Genomic DNA, 19,318 nt, shown 5'->3' with positions numbered 1-19,318 from the left:
CGGAGCCAGAACGTGGCTAATGGGTGGGCCTACAAAAATCAGGGTTGGCCTAAATATTTCCCTCACTGAGCACAATCCTCCTGTCCCAACACATCGCATATTCGAATAAAATGACGAGCTGAATAATATGAAGTTCAGACCAGCCTTAGACAACCACAATTATGCCATTCTTAAGATCCAATAAAAAAAAACCCCAACAAAACACAAATTCAAAAATAACTGAATAATAATTTACCACAAATTTTAAAGTATATATTTTTTCATGAATCTCACTGGGTGGGCAGTCCGTCAAGGCCCACCCATGGCTCCGCCCCTGCTCCTCCCACGTCTTGCCCGATTCAAACTATCCCACCTTTGTCTTACATTCAACATCAATGTAATGAATTCCACATCATTTCACTTCAGCGCTTCATCGTTCACATTTGTAATATATTTGCAAAAACAAATATCGTATTGTCATTACTGAGTATTCTGTTGAAGTATGCGAATGCTTTCCCGATGCGCTGTGTATATCATAGCGGAGCCATCTTTCCCTCATTCCCTAGGCTGAAAGTACGTTTCTAACACGCGCCCCTTGTGACTCCATTCCACAGCAAAAGGCCCAAAACCGTCAACATGGAGGAGAACATGGACACCAGCCCGACCGGCCCCGACTTCTACTCGTCGCCCAGCTCGCCGGCCAGCAGTCGGGCCAACTGGCATGAGCGCGATGGAGGTGAATTCGGATGACTTCTGTCAGTGGTTTGGGTTTGGGGGAGGCGGCGGGGTGACCGCAAGCGTCGTCAATGGCGGCATGTCAAAGCCGACACCTTTTTCTTGGGATGGCGAGCGCGTCTGCTCTTGGAGGAGCGCGAACCCGCTGAACCCTCTCAAAATACGTAGCGTGACAGAGATAGCCGCGGGGCGCTCGTGGGATCGCCCGTGGGCCCGTTTGAACCGCTGCCCAACTGAATACCAGACCCGGCGCTCGCACACCTGTTGCCCGCGTTACAGGAAACGCCGGATTCTGCGAAGCAGAGTATCCTCCACCAGAACAAAGTGTTCCAGCTGTAGTTGATGACACAGTATTTACTGTGCCTTTGGACTTGAAGCAATCAAAGCTCCGGTGAGGAAAAACTTTGAACTGACAGTTCAAAATCGCTGCAGGGTAGCGTGTTACAAATGGCTTACGACCACGAAACCGCTCTTTTGTCCTTTCGTGTTTAGCGCAGTTAATATGGCAGTGAAGCGTGTAGACCTTGATGAGAAACATTTGTTGTCCCCGCACTTGTGCTCCATTTTTGTCCCCCAAATTCTAATCATCAGTTAGGCAATTATTTTGAAAGGTAACGTTGATGAGTTTGTGATTGGGCCGGGGTGTGTCTCTTGTTTGCAGATCTCGGTCCCTAAAAAAAAATGGCAAGTACTCGGTTCAGTGTTCCTCAGCGGTACTTTGAGAAAAACATCCAGTCTGTTTATTTTGTTCCCCAAAGCTCGTCTCGTCTGCTGTAATGCAGGAAACATCCGATACGGCAGGCGAGCCACAAGTGGGACTCCAACCGCAAGCCCGGTGCGGCCGCATGAAATTTCATACGCTCCCTTGGCGCCAGGCCTCAGAGCGCCTCTCTGGACGCGGAGTAAAGCAAAGCCTCCCAAGACGGTCATTAGCGCGCCGTCAAGAGGAGCTCAAACGAGGGCCGAGAGTCACAAACGAATGACGGAATGCAGAAGATATCAAATGACATGCAAATATGCCTGCGCTTTTTCTGCTGTGCCCACGCTGGGTCTTAAAACCACAATGGCCACCTTCCTGTTAAGATTCACACTTTCCGTGCGACCTCTTATAATAGGCTTGTCCACCCAATTTTGTGTAGATTGGTGAAAGTGGGGAAGGGCGCTGATGATTATTTATTTTTTTTCTCGCTCTAACTTTCCAGGCCCCCTTTCATAGAATTTGGCCCCATAATGTTTGCCACAAACAGTTTTGGGCAATGCCGCTTCGCTCCCTCATTTAAGTGCGCAATGTAAAAGATATGAAATGGTGGAAGGAGCTGCGCAAATGTCAGCGCACTTTTTAGGGGCGGGGAGGGTGGGGGGGGGGCTGTTCAGCCAGCGCTGTGCACGTGTGTGTTTGGTTTCTCGTAATTAATTGTGCATTTCCCGACGTGCTCGGCTCACCTCTCTGAAGGATTTCATTCGGTGAAGAGAGGAAAAAGCTTCAAGCTCCACGGAAACATGAAGCCTTTATCCTCTCACAACCTCTTAGTGGGAATTCCCCCCCACCCAACTCACACGCACACACACACACACACACACACAAATAAATTCCAGCAACCTTTAGCGCTCGCTTGTTTGGAAATGAGCAATTCTTCCTGTCACGGGCGGATTCTTCCCTCTTGTGGGCAAAGGGAGTTTACGAACAACTTGATTTATGATGGAAGGGAAAATAAAAAGTCGGACACTCGTCACGAGAATCCGTGACAAGTACTCGAGGAACGTCCCTGAAGACGTAAGCCGTCCCGCGACGTCTTGGCGTGTATCCTGTCATCCGGCCCCCTTTAGAGGCCCCGAGTCTGAGCGTGGAAAATTGAAAGGCACACAGTTGTGACGGCGGCTCATGAGAGCGTGTTCGCGTCTTTGCTTATTCTTCCACTTTCTTAACAAATTTCATGTCTCCTAAAAAGCTCGGGGATTATCCACGGCGGATTACGGGAGCTTGTCAGACGGCGTGCGAGGGGCGAGCCCAGCAGATGTCGGCCGGCAATATTCTATTCATGGTCCCTTGAGTGGTTCGGATCTGATCTGACGTCCTCGGACATGGCAGAAAGGAGAATTTTCACAAGGATTCCCTTTCTCGGACGGGAACGTCACTTTTTTTTTTTTCGACGTGCACATGTGTACAATTTGCAAAGTCAACTTTTCCACCTGTCCCTCCGACGATCCTAATCCATGCAAATCCCATTCTCACGACAACAGGGACGTGTTTCAATCAATTCTTGGCAGGAAAAAACTCCTTTTTTTAATCTTTCCAAACATGTTCCCAACCAGGCTATTTGCTTTGATTTCGAAGGTGGGAATTCAATTTGCTGAGCGCGTGCGCGCGTGTGTGTGTGTGTGTTCTGACATCCAGCAGACATGTCGTCACCCACCATGAAGAAGCCCGAGAAGCCGATGTTCAGCCCCACCTCGCCGCAGGACTCCTCGCCGCGAATCAGCACTTTTCCTCAGCCTCATCACCCGGGCCTGACGGGCGTCGGACACAGTGGTGAGTTCCCGAGGCGCTCGCTCTGGCGGACCGTCTCGGATCCTGAAGGCCTTTTTTTTTTGTTGTCCACCTCGCAGTTATATCGACCAGGAGCCCCCCGCCGCACTCGCCGTTGCAGTTCTCCGCCTCGGCCATCCTGCCCCCGGCGCCGTCGTCCTACTTCCCGCACACCACCATCCGCTACCCGCCCCACCTCAACCCGGCCGACCCCCTCAAGAGCTACGTGCCGTCGTACGACCCGTCCAGCCCGCAGAGCAGCCAGGTGGGTCCCCTGCATTCATGACTTTGCGTCGTGGCACATACGGTATTTCGCAATAAAGGGGAAATAATTGGTCCCAATTTGAGGGGTGTTTTCACTTTTGTTGCCACTGGTTCCGGCATTTTAAGGGGGGATGTGTTTTCTTTGTGCTTTAGGTATAATCAAAAAATTGTATTTAACAACACAGAGTAAATCCACCATAATTAGGCCCAATTTTCACATTTTCACCAAGGGGAGTTCTCACTTTTGTTGCCACCGGTTTTTGCCGGTTTTGTGTTGTACTATAATAAAATACAGTATTTCACATGACAGGGTATTTTTTTTGGGGGGGGGTGAGAGCAAATCCCTGTTTTTCTTTGAAAACTCTTATCACCCCTATTGCAAGGATTTTTTGGGGGGTTTCATATTTTTTTCCCAATATTAATTTAATGGGCATCAATTATGCATTGATTTTCACGATTCGTGGGCCGGCCCGGTCCCGATGACGTGTGAATAGCGACGGTCCACTGTACTGCTGTCATAATTGGGCCCAATTTGGACACTTTCACAGGGGAGGTTTTTCTCGCTTTTGTTGCCACTGGTTTCAAAATTGGAAGCGGACACAAAATGTGCAGCGCCATCCAAGCTGCACACTGCACACACATTTTTGCAAAGTGTCATTTCTTGTGTGTTGCCACCTCTTGGAAGAGTGGCGCCGGTGAGGAGAAGGCCGTCTCTGTCCATCGTTCCCACCGCCGGGATTGTTCACGACGGCCGCGCTAATCGCTGCGCCTTCAAAATGTGAAAAAGAAAAACGTTTACAAGAAGTTGGAAGGAAGCACGCTGTGGCCACAGCGTTGTATTTGAAGGCGAAGGGTGCGGGCGTCTCAACAGAAGAGTCCCGTGTGACATTTATGTGAGTTTTATATCTAGGCGCTTGGCACTGTAAACAATGGCTCCATCTCCCCAGTGCGGCGGAGGCAGTCGGTTTAAGGAGGCGCTTTTTTTTTCTTTGCTTTTTTTTCTTTTTTTAAGGGGTGTCTGTTACTCCAGAGAAAAACCACGGGGAATGATAAAGGTTGTAAATATTTGCCGTTGCCGGGGCCGGCTCTTGTGCAGAATTAACTGGCCCGCTGCTAGTCGGGGGTAGCGAGGAACAGGGGGGGTGGGGGTTGTCTGGGGGGGGGGGGGGGGGCGGGGGCCCAACAAATAACACGGCGCTTATAAGCCCGTGGACGAGTGCCAGAATGTTTTTATGCTTGCTTTAACGCAGATTATATTACACTCTAATTAAACATTCTATTCACATCCGAGGGAACCCTCTGGACACAATTCTTTTCCAGAAAGGCCTGTTTGAGTTTTGAACTTGGGGCGGTCCTGAAATGAACGCCCCAGACAGTCTCCAGCCGTCTAAAAGAGTCGCCCCTTTTCTTTCTTTCTATATAGTCTCTCCGTGCCGGCGCATTCATGCCATTGTGACGGCTGGCTCGGCCCGTCTTTTCACGCCGCGGATCCCAGTGAATTCCATTTATGAGCGCTATTAAAATCATTGTGTAAAATCATGTAGGAAATCCATACTCATTGACTGAGCGTCCCCCTTCAGAGTCACAGCAGTGACCGCTCAAATCTCTTCTTTGAGTGTGCACGCAGGCTGTTTAAGAGGCGGTCAGAGAGGGCTTTCTTGAGATTAGCAGCAAACCCATCCCTTCTTCCGCACAATATAATAACAATAATAATAACCATCATCGTCATCATCATCAAAGGCAGCAATGAATAGGCTCTCACCCCCCTTTTCTCACGGAGGCGTTCTTAGGCCTGGTTTTCATAAAACTGAAACGGACAATGTTCGGTTCCATTAGGAGCATTGGGTCCTTTGAATTTTTAGACATTACAAAACTTACTATAATAAGCTTTGTAAAGAGGATGAGCGCTAGAGAAAATGGATGGATGGATGACATGTAATATTTGCCCCCCTTTTGCAGCCCAACAGCAGCGGCCAGGTAGTGGGCAAAGTCCCGGGCCACTTCACCCCGGTGTTGGCCCCCTCCCCGCACCACGGCGCCGTGCGACCCGTCTCGCTGTCCATGCCCGACACCAAGCCCATCACCACGTCAACGGAAGGTGAGTCCCGCTCTCGGGCGCACAAAATGCTGTGCGAGCATTTTCATGGCACACTGGCTCGTAAAAATGCTGAAACATTGGCGGACGGGCCTGCGCCCCCCAACCCCCCTTGACGCACCACCCCTTGTTACATCTCTGTGCCGATATTGCTTGTTCTCTTCTCCTCCTTTACTGTTATAAAACATTTAAGAGGGATTTACGTCATGCTTGCAGGTTTATTACCCGCTAATTAAAGTGGGCCCAAAATCTGACCTTGTGGTGCTCCACTTGTAACTTTTGGACGCTTGCCACGCTGACGACTGAGCCTGAATTTATAGAGCACTTGCAATCAGTGGCTGTACGCACGAGAGTGACATGCTGCCGTGTGTCGCCCAGGCTACTCGGCCCCCGGAACCCCGACGGCGAACCGCTTCGTTGGCCTGAGCCCCCGGGATCCCGCCTTCCTCCACCAGCAACAGGTAACCCCGCCCACCACCACCTTCCTCCATTTTCCTGTGCCCCGCCAATCCCCGCACATCACCCAAGACGTCCCTGCCCTCTCTTTTGGTTGCACTTCCAGTGCGTCCGGACAGTGTTGCGCTTTTTGCCAGCGTCTGTTACATTCTGGCCTTACTCCAAAATCACATCAATTCATTTGACAAACAATTCCTCATAATAACTGGCAAACAAAGCGTCTCTGAGATCTTTTGAGCAAAAACAACTTTGTGATTTGATGCTTGGTTTAAGCTGACATACACAGTCAACTGTTGGAGCCTGTGAATATTTATGCGCATATGATTCGTTTTTTTTGGGGGGGGGGGGATACATTTGCAAAAAGTGTGTGTAAAAACTTTAGGATGAAAAAAAAGCATTTCATCGACGTTTGGAGTAAGGCTGTAGCATAGAATTGTGACTACTTTCCCGATGCACTGTCTTGTCCTTCCAAGCCACTCTTGCTGTCCTTAAATGTCCCCTTGTCGCTTCTCATTAAAAAAAAAAAATATATATATATATATATATATAAAAAAAGTTGCAAGTTCAAGTTGAAATCTGTTTTGGAGTTGCAAAGTCTTGCACCGTGGCCAGTAGTCAGCCGTCGACCGTCATTATGGGTATCATGGGAGGCTTGTTGCCACCGCCATTTCTCAGGAGAGCTGAGGTGTGTCCAGGGGTGTGTGCGTGCGTGCGTGCGTGCGTGCGTGTGCGCGCGTGTGCGCAAGTTTGGAAAAGGGCAGACTGGAGAGTGTGTTCTCCCCCTCCCCAACCTTTTTAAGTGCTGGTTTGAGGCCAAGGCTTTTCCAACCACAACTAATTGAATGCATCTGTACGCCGCCATATAACCATCGCTCCTCAACCACACCCCCATCCTTCTTTTTTTTTTTTTTTTAAATGTTTCTGTTATAACGCTATTGCTCCATTTGGCCTCCATAGCCTCGCTCCTGTCTTGTTCTTTCTTTTCAAAACGGATCCAGGGGCGGTGTTTCTTGGCCGTACTTGTTTCGTACGATTTTGATTCCAATTTTCAGTGTTGTTCAAATAAATCCCAGCCTTGGGATCTTCAAAGTAGTCGTGAAATGAAATGGCGTTGATTGCGAATGCGTGATAAGTGGCTGTGAGCAGTCTGCGCTTGGATTCGTAACGCTTCTGTGTGTTCCGCTTGTTTTGTTTTGCTTTGGTTTCTGAGGCGCAACGGCCATGCGGGCGCTCTTCTCCTCTCTCTCGTGATGTTTGCACCGGGGGGGGCGGGGTTGTGTCCGATTTCGCTTTTTAAGTCTGTTGCTTCTCACAGACTTCAACCTGTCGAGCGACAGGTTGAAGTCTCTGAGAAGTTTGGGATTTAGGATTTGGAATTCTCGTCTGCGCTTTGGTGCTTCTCTGATGGAAGTCATTTTGATAATTACATTTCTCAACAGAAACCAGAGAGAGTATAAAATCTGAACTGGATACGATATGCCTCGATTTATGACCAACACAAATGTATTGTAATTGTAATTGTGTCATCAAGTGCTTTAATGCGCACTCTTTCAATTCTAATGTTGAACAGGAATTTTAGGGTTAGGGGTGTACTGGATACACACGCACGCGCACACACATATATACATATTTATATATATATATAAGTATATATATTTTTTTAGGGGTGTGCATCTCTCCAATAAAAAGACAATTCAATACATATTTTGATACATGGCACATTTTAAAGTGGAATGATTTTGTTGAAAACCGATTTTCTGATTGTAATCGGTCTTTGCTGCACCTCTTGCAAATTGACATTTGAGTGAGGAAATAAAGGTGGACTTTATCTTGCATGGATAACGAAAACATCAATTTGGTGGAAGAGCTTCTACATACTGGCGTATTCATTTAAGACACAGAGAACATTTTGAAGCGCCATATGTGGGGGCAGCATCGACACGTTGATCTGAAAGACATTTTGCTGGCTTCCAAATCCTTTGTGCAATCCCAACCTACAAGGACAAACGGATCAATAAAAACATAATTAAACGTGTGCTCATTTTAGTGGTTCTGCTAGAACAGGACAGAGTGAGAGAGAGATGCTTCCCAAAAAACAAACAAACAAAAAAAAAAGGAAAACACACACACACACACACAATCTCCCACACACCTGCTCCACCATTCCCAGGCAGCCAATGTGTGAGAAGCCTCCATTGATCTGTGGCCTTGGTTAACCCCTCCAGGGAATGCCACCATCCAGCATTCCGCTGGGAGAGATCCGTGATCAGATGTCATTTGACATTATCTAAGGAAGCATCCTAATCCGCAATCTGCCCGCATCTGTTAGTGCGCCCCCCTCGCCCGTGCCACTGTTGTGATGCGGCAGTGTCAGCGGGCAGATGGCGAGCCCCTCAAGGAGAAGCCGCCGCCATCGCCGCCATCGCCGCCGCTTTTGCGGCGGCCCTTGTTTATCCCGCCCGAGACTAAGCCCGAATGCTCGCGGTGCATTTTCTTGACCGCCGCCGATGAATATTCAGCGCTATCTGATGAAATGGCTTTTAAGAGGCGGCGGCCGCGCAGAGTGCCGACGGTGCACTTTTGCGTCCCGCCGCTTTGCCAAATGACTGCGGGGCAAGGTTAGCTCGACGACGTCGGCCTCTCAGCTGGATTGCAGGCACGTGCGCCGGCATAATGCGCGCCCGCTTCTTGTGTGGATGCAAGCGTGCCTTTTAAGAGGCCCGTGCAAGAGTGTGTGTTTGCGCATGCGTGCGTGCGTGCGTGTTGCAAGCGGGAGCCCCAATCCATACACAGCATGCATGTCCACACATTCGCAATTTGAACATCTTAACCTATGGAGAAGAGGGCAAAAATGTGCTGCTTTAGATTGATTTCTCAAGACTCACCAAATATTGTGTTTTTGTCAAAACGTGCTTGACTAATAGATCGGTCGGTGACAGTTGCATTCCGACGTTTATAAACGTCCACGGCAGCGAATGCGCGAAGCGAGGGCCGATTGGATGGCGTCCGATTGTGCGCTGCCCCGCTTCAGTGTGTTCGCGGCTGGCTGGCTGGCTGGCGGCATGAAGCAAAACATTCGCCTTGTGCAACTAACTAACTCCATGTTTTGTTTTCTGACTTCCAGGTTAGCCACGATTGCATGTTTCCCATTCATGTTTTTTTGTTATTTTTTTCTGCCTGTTGTGCCCCGCCCGCATGCTTCTTGTTCTCTGTCCACTGTTGACTTGTTGTGTCATGGCCCAAGTGATCTGACCGCGAGCGTTTCAATTGACAGCTGAAGAAGTGTGACTGGAGCGTGACTCAAAACGGCAGGCATTATGGCCCCAGTGCCGCCGACGACACTTTGGGGATTGCTTGGCAAAGGTAACCCTTTCTCCACTCTTTCACGCTCACCTCTCCTTTTTGTGCGCACACACTCACTCGCCACGGCTTGATTACTCACACCGTTTCCTCTCATGTCAATACGCACATCGGCCGAGACGTTTCACCCCGAATGCGAATGGCGATCCCGGCAAATAAAGCGGCCTTACCAGAAACGCAAACAGATTTTGCAGCAGTGCCTCAAAGTTTCAAATTAGGAGTGCCGAGGGAATCCGTGAAACTTTCCAGGTTCCAACAAGCCGGGTTTTGTTTGCCTCCACGCTGAAGTCATGCTTCTTCAACTAAGAACCCCCCCCCCCCCCTCCCCCCTTCCACGCCCGCCCCACCACCCCTCCCACTCCACCCCCATGCACCGTTATGCCACTGAGCAGGCATGAGCTCAGTCCTTTTTTTTTTTTTTTTTCTCCCCTCGGTTACGTCTCCCTTTCCCACTTTTCCCTGGAACTGCGTGTGCGTGCGTGCGTGCGTGTGAGTGTGTGTGTGTGATCTTGTTAATTTAGCGGCAGCTGAAGCTTTTTGCCAACACGCGCGCACACATGCAGAAAGCCCTCCAACGGGCCTCCCAAATAGGCCGCAGCAAGAGGAGGAGAAAATGTCCTCACATGCCACCTTAAGCGTCCTCTTTTTTCCAGGCCCGCACATCAAACAGGTTGAGAAAAAAAAAAAAAATGTTTTATTGGCGAACCACCGAGAATTTATTTTGGATTATTGCCCTTTAGTCGAAGCTAAAATGAGGTTTAACGCTGAAGCAGGTGGGAAATTTCACATGTAATTTGGGTTGCATTATTATCGTATCCGGTTCAAATGTCAAATTAGGCTGAACTGGAAAGTGGCTTTTAGTCACAAGCCTCATTTATTTAAAAAAAACAAAAACAAAAAAACAAACACTTAAAGGTGTGATATGTGCTAAGAAATTGATTTCAATAGCCACATTAATTCATTCTCATTTTTCAATTGCGTAATTCATCATTTCATTGTAACTAATCAACTAAGGAAATCAAGTGTCATGTAAATGTTTTGTTTCAATTTTCTATTTTATTATTTACAATAGATCAATGAGCCAGTTATTACGTGAGATAAACAAAGGCAACATACAAAACAGTACCATTTTAATGCACTCATTTCAGGGAAGAAATGTGAAATAATGTCACAAATATTATATTCAAATCTTCAATGATTTGTATGGCGAAAATGTAACACAATGTTAATGCTGGTTGTATTTCATCTTAGCACATTTGAAGAGATCAAAGTTCCAAACGGTCAAATACGCCACTCTCTTACTAGCGACGTTTCCGACTGCGTGTTACTAGTGTGGTGAAACTCGTTGACGTGCCATCCTTTGTCCCGTGGCCAACAAGTGTGCACATATCACTAGAGCACACTCTTTATTTTCAATCAATCAAGATTGACGCTTCATTTGACTAGTGTGCACTCATGTCATGCAGGATTGGAAACAAGTTACTAGGAAGACAGTTGTTCCCCTAGTGTTGCTCTACTAGTGCACTCTAGTTGTTCCGCTAAAGCACAGTAACATCAGACACTAGTGGAAAAATGCAACTCGTAAGACATGGCCGTTCTACCAGTGCACCTGATTTGTTTTACTAGCGTGCAGCAGTGTCATACATGTATTGGAAGGCATTGAGCAAAAAAAACATACTAGTACGACAGTCAGTCTATGGGTGTGACATTCTTCTAGTGCACAATTATGTCATACAATAGTGGTTCTACTATTTCACCCTAGTCACCCTACTGGGGCACACTCTTCGGTCTACTAGTGCACAATGTTTTCATACAGTTGTGGAAAAGTGTTACTAGCAAAACAGTTCTACTAGTGCGCAGAAATGTCGTACAGCAGTCGAAAGAATGTTAGTAGTAAGACAGCAGTTTTACAAGGGCGCCATCGTTATTCTACTAGTGCACGGTGGTGAAGGCTAGTCATTGAAAAGAACATGTCTAGTAACACACTGGTGCTACTAGTGCGCTGAATTGTCTTGCTAGTGGGGACAAAAGAGTGTACTAGTACAGGAACCTTCGGCTGGACATGGAATCACGTTGCCAGACTCGCATGTTGCCGTTGTGCAGGCAATGGCCGAAGGATCCTTTGCAATGCCATTCGATAATCTCATTTGGCTAATCGGCTAATCCTTCAACGTTGCGCGGTTGCCGGCCGAGGTCGCGCCAGGTTCCCCTTGTGGTCCCTGAACGTTTTGTTGCCGTCCTAAACTCATTTGGCGCTCCCAAGCTTTGTCGCCGCCCACTTCCAAGTAGCGCTCCATTAGCGGTGACGGGCCGACCGGCGGCGTCTTGTTAGCGGCGAGACGCAGATCCGATCGGACAGTCGTCAATGTGAACGCGCGGCGGCGGCCACAAATGCGCTTTTGTGGCTGTGTGGCCCGCGAGATGTTTCATTACCTGAGATGCGAGACATCAAGAACAGCAGCAAACGGCACAAGAGAGCCGCTCTGTGCCTTCTTTGTTCGGCAAGGTAGGAAAAACTTAATCCCCCCCCCCCTGCTACGCGGCACCGCCGCTACCCCCGTTTCCTGCCCGCTGATTTTTGGCAACAGGACGAGGAGGGTGGGGAGAAGGCAAAGAGAACTTGAGGACGACTTGGACAGGAAAACAAGTGTCAAAGAGGATTAGCCGCGTTTGCTTTTTGTGCAATCTGCTGATGTCTTTCTCCAGCCATTTATCTGCTACTTCCTTTCAAACTTTCTTGTCTTTGGGCCGATGACCATTTTCAGGGCTTTCCCATACTCGGGAAAGTTCCCAAAACCGATCCCAAACAGATTTCTTTGCAACTGCACCGTGACTGAGTTGTTAGCACGTGGGTTGGGCTTAGGGTAAAGGGAAGGCCTCGCCTTCGACACTTTTGTTGCCCAGTAACGTTTTCTCTTCTCGATTGCTGTGAACCGTACCATTCATATATCATTTTTGAAAACGATTTGATTCGACCCCTGCCTCTTGCGTATCTAAAACTCAATCGGATAGATGTCCGATGTGACTGCAGTCTGTGCGCTAAGGTCGCAGCATCAGCAGTCAGTGGCAAAAAGATGGTGCGCAATTATTGGGTGAAGAAAACGTCGGTGTGCGCTTTGTTGTGGCAATGTGAACGACGACACCAAAGGGTCCGATTGGCTTCACAGTGAGGCGCGCGCACGTATCGGCCCAATGCAGGAGAGCCGAGATGAGTGGCCACTGTGGTGGGCCGGGGGGCGGGGGGGGGGGCCTCTCTGGGAGTAAAGGAGGTAGGCAACGGCGTGAGGGTAAAGAGGGATAGTGAGTGGGCCTGGGGAGTGAAGGGGGGGGGGGGGGCTAATTATCTGACATGTACGTAAGGCAGTAGCCCTTGGGAACAACGCAGCACTTGTTCCCGCTCGCGTTTTCAGTTAGCACCGTTGCTCCCCGGGAACAATCCCAGTGTTGTTTTGCCATTAGCGTGATATGAATAGGGATGGGGCGGCTTTGTGGAGGCACCCCCGCCAACACACACACACACGCACACACACACACACACCGCTCATCCTTCCCAGAGGAGGCACAACCTCTCACAACCTTTTCGACTGCATCAGAATAAAACAAAACACAAAGTAGGACCTACACAAGATACACACACATTCACACATATATTTAAATATAAATATATATTTATATACACATACATATATATATATATATATATATATATATATATATATATATATTCAAATATATACATGTTTGTGTGTGTGTATATATTTATATGTATATATATATATATCTAAATATGTATACAGTGTACACACACACACACATATATATATAAATATATATATATATGTATATATATATATATATATATATATACTGGTCACGTGTGTGAGTGCTTGTGCATATATATGTTGTTTTATGTCGAAAATGAAGTACAGTAACAAAGTATATGTTCTCTGTTATGTTACGAGACCACCAGCTTCAAGTTGTTTAACGTCACGCACAGTTTGTTGTCAAACTAGCTTCGTGCTAACACACAATGCAAAATGCTATAGACGGGCTAAAGAATATCATGAATGCTTGCGACCAATACTAGCGCAGTTCACAGAGTCACATCAAGTAGTTGTGAAAGTCTTCTTTGTTTGCTTTTGTGACTGTATTACACTGCCCCAAGTGCCTCATTTACACACTGCAGGGGGCTCCCCACCAAATTCACCATGATATACTTTGTGCAACTATTTCTTTGCAGTCTATTTAATTTCCTGATAATTCAAGGCACCGCTTTGTTTGGTTTTTTTCTTTGAATAATTTCTTTGCGTCTCTCTGTGTTTCCCGACAGTCCTGGTACCTGGGCGAGCTTAGTTCCATTTCAAGTGTCGAACGGGACGCCGATTCTGCCAACAAATGTCCACCAGAACTACAGCATAAGCATCATTGGTGAGCCGCTGGTCCCCGCCGAGACCGGCAACTGAGCCCGCAAGGTGGACGAATGCTTCGGAGGAGGTGTGGTGGTGGGCTTTGGGTTCGGGGGGTGGGGTCATGCGGTGGGGGTGGGGGTGGGGTGCGGCGGGGGGGCGAAACCAGCAAATACAGCGGCAGCTGTACAATCGTAACACTCTTCCCAAACTATCCCACCCCCCTGGCCCACTTTTCCCCGGGCCATGACGGACGCTGGGGTAAGGAAGGAAGCTTCAGGTGTGCCGCCCCCGCCCCCGCCCCCCTCGCCCCGACACACGCGCCGCCACCCACCCGACACACACACACATACAGCATACACACACCAGCCAGTTGTTGTTTGCAGAACTTTCCAATGCATTCAAATACTGTGATGTATAGATGCCTTAATGTTCTACTGCATGACACTCAAATCTGTGCTTCTGATGACAAACGCCGGGGGGGTGGGGGGTTCAAACAAAGTCACTGTGTGCACCGTCAAAAAACATTCAGAGTGCTTCTTCGTCGACTGTGATGCCGGGAGAAACGAAATGTTTTTTACTTGTTGTTTTCTTTGTTTGTTTTTTGGGAGACTTCCGACAATTAAGAAAGTTAACTACTTGAGATTGGAGCCCTCACTAAAGATTTATGACCCCTTTCAAAAAGGTTTATTGGTTAAAGCAGAGCAATTTTCATGGAGGCAAGTGCAATTGATCATTTTTTTGAAGGGAAGCTATCAGTCTGTCAGCCCTCAGACTCTAAAGGAAAGGGGGATAAACATGGAATGGTTTTATGGGTAAAATGTGTTTTTTTTCGGGGGGCGGGGGTGGGGTTTATTTCATTTTTTACCATTTGATTTCAGTCCCGATCCCAGCAGCAACACCAGCACTTGTTTTTGTTCCGTGCCCTTCCCCAATTGTACAGGGACATATTGTTTATTCTTTTCTTATTTATTTCTTGGAAAAGGGGGGGGAAACAACCCCTTCGAGTAAGAAATGAACACATATGGTGTATAAAAAGAAAAAAAGGCATTTCACTTTTTTTTTTTTTTTTTCTAAATAAGATCAAGAGCATTTTGGCCGTTGGCTTTGAAAGCATATGTTTACAAAAGGAAGAAACAAGTGTTAATTGATGGAACTGTACAGTGAAATTGTCAATCAGTCAGGCGGTGGCAAAAAAACAACAAAAAAAAAATCACCCCCCAAAAAATGTCGCTGACAGCCATCAGCCTCTGCAGTCTTCACTTCATTTGCACGACGATACATGACGTCCACATGACGTGCCTTTCCGCATATCCACACACACACCCACACGACACCCACACGACACACACATTCATTTTGTTCTTTTTAATCATCGTAGGAACACGCAGAGTTAACATTTTTAACGTTTTTGTACTCTGAAAATGAACTGTTTAACTTCATGTACTATTTTCTGTGTCACAGTTCCATCGCGTATCCAGGCTGTGTATAGTCAACTTTGTAATCGCTTTGGGTTTTTTTTCTTGTTATTTTCCCTCCAGTATTTTCCCCCCCGCGGCTTTTCTAATAACCTATCATCTCCCCACCCCGCCCCCCTTTCCGCACTCATTGTCCTTGAATTCAGAATTCTGAAAATTATGCAATACCAAGTTTTGCCTATGTAGGTAGTGCTTATAGACGACGTCAAATATTAGCGGCTAGTTTGGAGATAGACACTATTGTAATGCATTTATTTTCTTGATGTTGTTGTTGTTGTTGATGTTGTTGTTGTTGTTGTTGTGGGTAGTCTTTTTTTTTTTTTTTTCTTCTCTCATTTCTTTTATTTGACCAAAGTGGGGGCTGCTGACTATGCAGTGTATGACAAGCAAGGTCTTCTCTTCTATCTTAGGTCCAGTCTACATTTAGAATGTTGCTCTTTTTTTTCTTTTTTTTTTTTTCCCCCTTTCCCCCGAGTGCATCCACGGTGGTTCTACGGCTGCAAAGTCACCTGTGATTTATAAAAAACCGTGAAAAAAAATTTGCTGCCGGAGAGACGACTCGACTTGAGGCCAGGACAATCACGCTAAGAGCCCTCCCGCACCGCCCCCCCCCCCCCACCCCACCCGCGCGTCATTTGGATGCAATTCCCGAGTAGATGCCTTAACAGCGGCAGCGGCGGCGGCAGCTCGCGGCCTGTCACCTGTGCAACAATCACACACAGCGACCGATGGTGGCAAAGGGCCGTCCCGATCCGTGTCGTCTGGACATCATCCGTTCCCGGCCACTGTCAAATGACCCAACTTCACTCGATTGGCTCCAAAAAAAATGCCGATTTATGAACGATGGCAGAAGATACAACATGTCGCGGCACCCACGTAAATCTGTGGGGACGGTACACGCCGCTTTATCGCGTCAAAATGAAAATATAGAGACAAGGGCATGATTTCAGTTTTGTACCTTTTGGTGGTGTGCTGTGAGACTTTGTTTCCGTTGTCAAATATGTGCCTTGGCTCAATCAAATTGGGGAAACACTGTTCAATGACATGCACATCAATTCCCATCGTCTATTTCGCAATACCCCCCCCGCGCCCCCCTCGCACTTAACTAGCATCTGGGCAATCCCTCCTCTGTGCTTTCGAGCGAAATCTCTCAGGCGTTGCAGGGGCATTAAAGTACGTCAATCAGTGCAACACGTGTTGACACCTTTTGCACTCCTTCCTCCTCCCGACTGCGAAAGCAGCACCACAAGTCCTCAAGTCGAGCTGCATCTCTCCGACTTTTTGGGGGTCCTTTTCTCAAAAGTGCTTTGCAGCCAGCGACCATCCGAGCACCCATTGAAGTGCATTGTCCCCAAGCGTGTGCGTGCGTGCGTGCGTGCGAGCGAGTGAAGACCAGGGTCTTCCTCTGGACGAAAAACAAAGTTTGTACACTGTAAACCTTCCTGAGGGGGTTAAATTCCCTTATGAGTAAATCTTCCAATTCGGGGGGTGGGGGGTGGCAAAGTGTCGATATCCTTTTTGGTAAGAAAAAAAAAAAAGGGTTTCCAAGGCTGGTTTGGAGTTAGAACTCACCAGATCCCCCGGATGGATACAATCTCAAATGTTGTTGTCTTCCCGTATGGAATGTTTCCTTGAGCCCCGCCCACTAACTGACCCCGACCCCCCCAAACTTTGATCTTTGCCAATAGATGCCACACGATGGCCGCAAAGCAGACCTCTTGTCGAAACAAAGTTCCTCAGTATATGTCAACATAGTTCCTTGGCTCCTTGGCTCAAAGCATGGCTGTTGTCTAAATGAAGCTCGCTCACGATTCCTTGATGGCAGAGAAGCACGATTTTGCTGAAAATGGAATGCCTCAGCTCACTGCAACTTAGTCCCTTCTTCCTCCTGACAGCAGCATAGCGGAAACGCACTCTTTTCTTGGGGTCAAAATAAAATGCTTCAACTCTTCAATTTACATGAACAAAGTTCCTCGACACTATAGTGCCACAAGATGGCGGCAAAGCCCTATCTTTGTCTCAGCGAAGCTCCTCACTTTCATGTCAACATAGTTCTGAACTGTGAATATGCAGGGGGTCACTGTATAAAATAACAACATCATGAAGGCTTTTTTTTCTTGAATGATTCAGATTTGTCTAAACTTGCTTAGTGCTAGTCGATCTTTCCATTTGGGAATTGTTATTTCCTTACTTAGCGTGTGATGTGTATCTTTCCTCGTTTGTTTTTTCACGGGGGGGAAAAATAAGGGTGCAAATTCTTGTCCAACTAGACGGCGGCGTGAGTGCGTTCTTTGTAGCGGCTGGGCGGCGACCTCAGCGAAAACCCGGTCAAGACCCCGCCCACTTCCACCACCCCCTCCAAGATTGCAGGAAAAAAGCAGGGTAAAAAAAAAATGGTGACTCGGACGTCCTACTATCAGATAGTTGTCGATGTTTTGTTTTTTTCGGTGCTATTTCCCGATTGGATCTGGGCAAATGTTCCTTTTTGGAGAAAAATTCAGAAAAACACTTAGGACCCCTCGCCCCACTTTCTCCCCCACCCCCCTGATGCACTTTTTTGTGAAACGGAAAACATGAGCACGAGGTACCGTACCTTCCAGTCCATTGGAGTTGCCGGGCAGGGTTTGAATGTAGATCCGTGTTCAGTGGCGGCCCTTCAAGTATTATCGCGTTGCCCACCGTGACTTTTTTTAATACAAAACACGTGCAATCCTCCCCCCGCCCCCTCCCCCCTCCCACTTTCAAGCCACCGCGAGGGCTCGTACCTGCAGGAAGTCTTTCTCTTTCTCTTTCTCTTTCTCTTTCTCTCTCTCATCAACCAGCAATTTTTTTCACCAAAACAAGACGAGCAATGCAGTGCCTGTTCCAGCTGTCCGACTTGTACATACATGTAAAATGTGACATAGGCTTACTTTTGGGCGGGGCTTATTCATGTCTAAGCATGTCACGAAGCTTGCTTTTAGTTTTCAAAATGAGATTTTTTTTTTTTTTTTTTTTTGTTAGTTTGTTTGGGGCATCGCTATACAGTCTTTTGAAATGCAGGGCAGGTCTTGTGGCACTTTTACTCCCCCCACCTCACCCCCCTGTACCCTCACCCACATGTTTACGCAACAACAACAACACCAACGTGACGTTCTTTATACGTATGTAGTGATGGTAGTTTCGCTGCGAGTGTGTGCAAAAGGTCTTTGTATGTATCTGAATGTACGTTTTAGAGGATTTTTTTTCCCCCCTTTTTTACTTTAGGAGCCTCAAGGTGTCCATTGTGAACTGTACAGGCCTAGATGCCTCCTTTTTCTCTTTATTGATTTTCTTTTTTTTTTTTTTTTTGGAAGCGACGCCTTCCGGTCGGTTACATTTGGTGCAGGGGTTAAAATTGCCACAAGATTAAAAATCAGTGTAAATAAAGGCTCAACCTTTTTCTTTTTCTTTTTTTTTCTGTGATTGTTACTGTTATATCCAGCCTATACTGCTAGCAGCTGTTCTTACTGCAGTCAATTACTGGAAGTGGATATATTTCCTATGCAAAAACTGTTTAAACAATAAAATGAGCTATGCTACAACAAAAAAAAAATGTCTGGGTCGTATCTTCCTCCAAGCGCGTCTTTGTGTGATTTATATGGAAACGGCAGCTCGAGTTCAGTTTCTTTTACCCACTGTTGACCGGAGGGTTAGCGTAAACGTAAAAAAAAAATAAAAAATAGGGTTGATATAGACCAACCCAAATTTTAGTGCACATATCATTTTTAAAATGAACAGATATTAGGTACAAAAAATTAAATACAAATTATGAATAAAAGAAAATAAATGCATTTTGGGTTTTTTTTCCCCCATGCATTTTTTTGTCAATAATATTCTTCATTTATATTGGATCACGGGATGTCAGCCATTTTAGTAAACTGTGACCTTGTGAAGGCCTTTGAGACTTTTCTTGGAGGAAATCAAATTATCTTCCTTCAACTTTACTGTTTGCATTAGAACATAAGTTTCAGTTGTAGGAAGGTTTCATAGGACTACA

The 19,318-nt window shown here is 47.0% G+C and overlaps 1 protein-coding gene across 6 annotated transcripts in view; it reads left to right on the top strand.

Moving 5' to 3' along the window:
• LOC147150757 (nuclear factor 1 B-type-like) overlaps positions 1 to 18,868 on the top strand; it is a 61,437-nt gene extending 42,569 nt beyond the window's left edge. For 3 of the 6 annotated variants that reach the window (XM_086024359.1, XM_086024357.1, XM_086024360.1), the window contains 7 exons: positions 594 to 715; positions 3,110 to 3,244; positions 3,322 to 3,506; positions 5,465 to 5,603; positions 5,979 to 6,061; positions 9,331 to 9,419; positions 13,747 to 18,868. In XM_086024359.1, coding sequence (XP_085880485.1) covers positions 594 to 715; positions 3,110 to 3,244; positions 3,322 to 3,506; positions 5,465 to 5,603; positions 5,979 to 6,061; positions 9,331 to 9,419; positions 13,747 to 13,879 — 886 coding nt within the window. In that variant the 3' untranslated portion in view covers positions 13,880 to 18,868. The remainder of the gene's footprint in view (positions 1 to 593; positions 716 to 3,109; positions 3,245 to 3,321; positions 3,507 to 5,464; positions 5,604 to 5,978; positions 6,062 to 9,330; positions 9,420 to 13,746) is intronic. The other 3 variants (XM_086024358.1, XM_086024361.1, XM_086024362.1) reach the window with 3 other exon arrangements.
• The last annotated feature ends 450 nt before the right edge of the window (positions 18,869 to 19,318 follow it).

Source organism: Filicampus tigris, chromosome 2 (assembly GCF_054856515.1).
Source record: "Filicampus tigris isolate MCC_2025a chromosome 2, RoL_Ftig_1.0, whole genome shotgun sequence".
In the NCBI taxonomy this organism is placed as follows: Eukaryota; Metazoa; Chordata; class Actinopteri; order Syngnathiformes; family Syngnathidae; genus Filicampus; species Filicampus tigris.
Note: the sequence above shows the minus strand (reverse complement) of the source record. Positions and strands in the feature narration are given on the sequence as shown.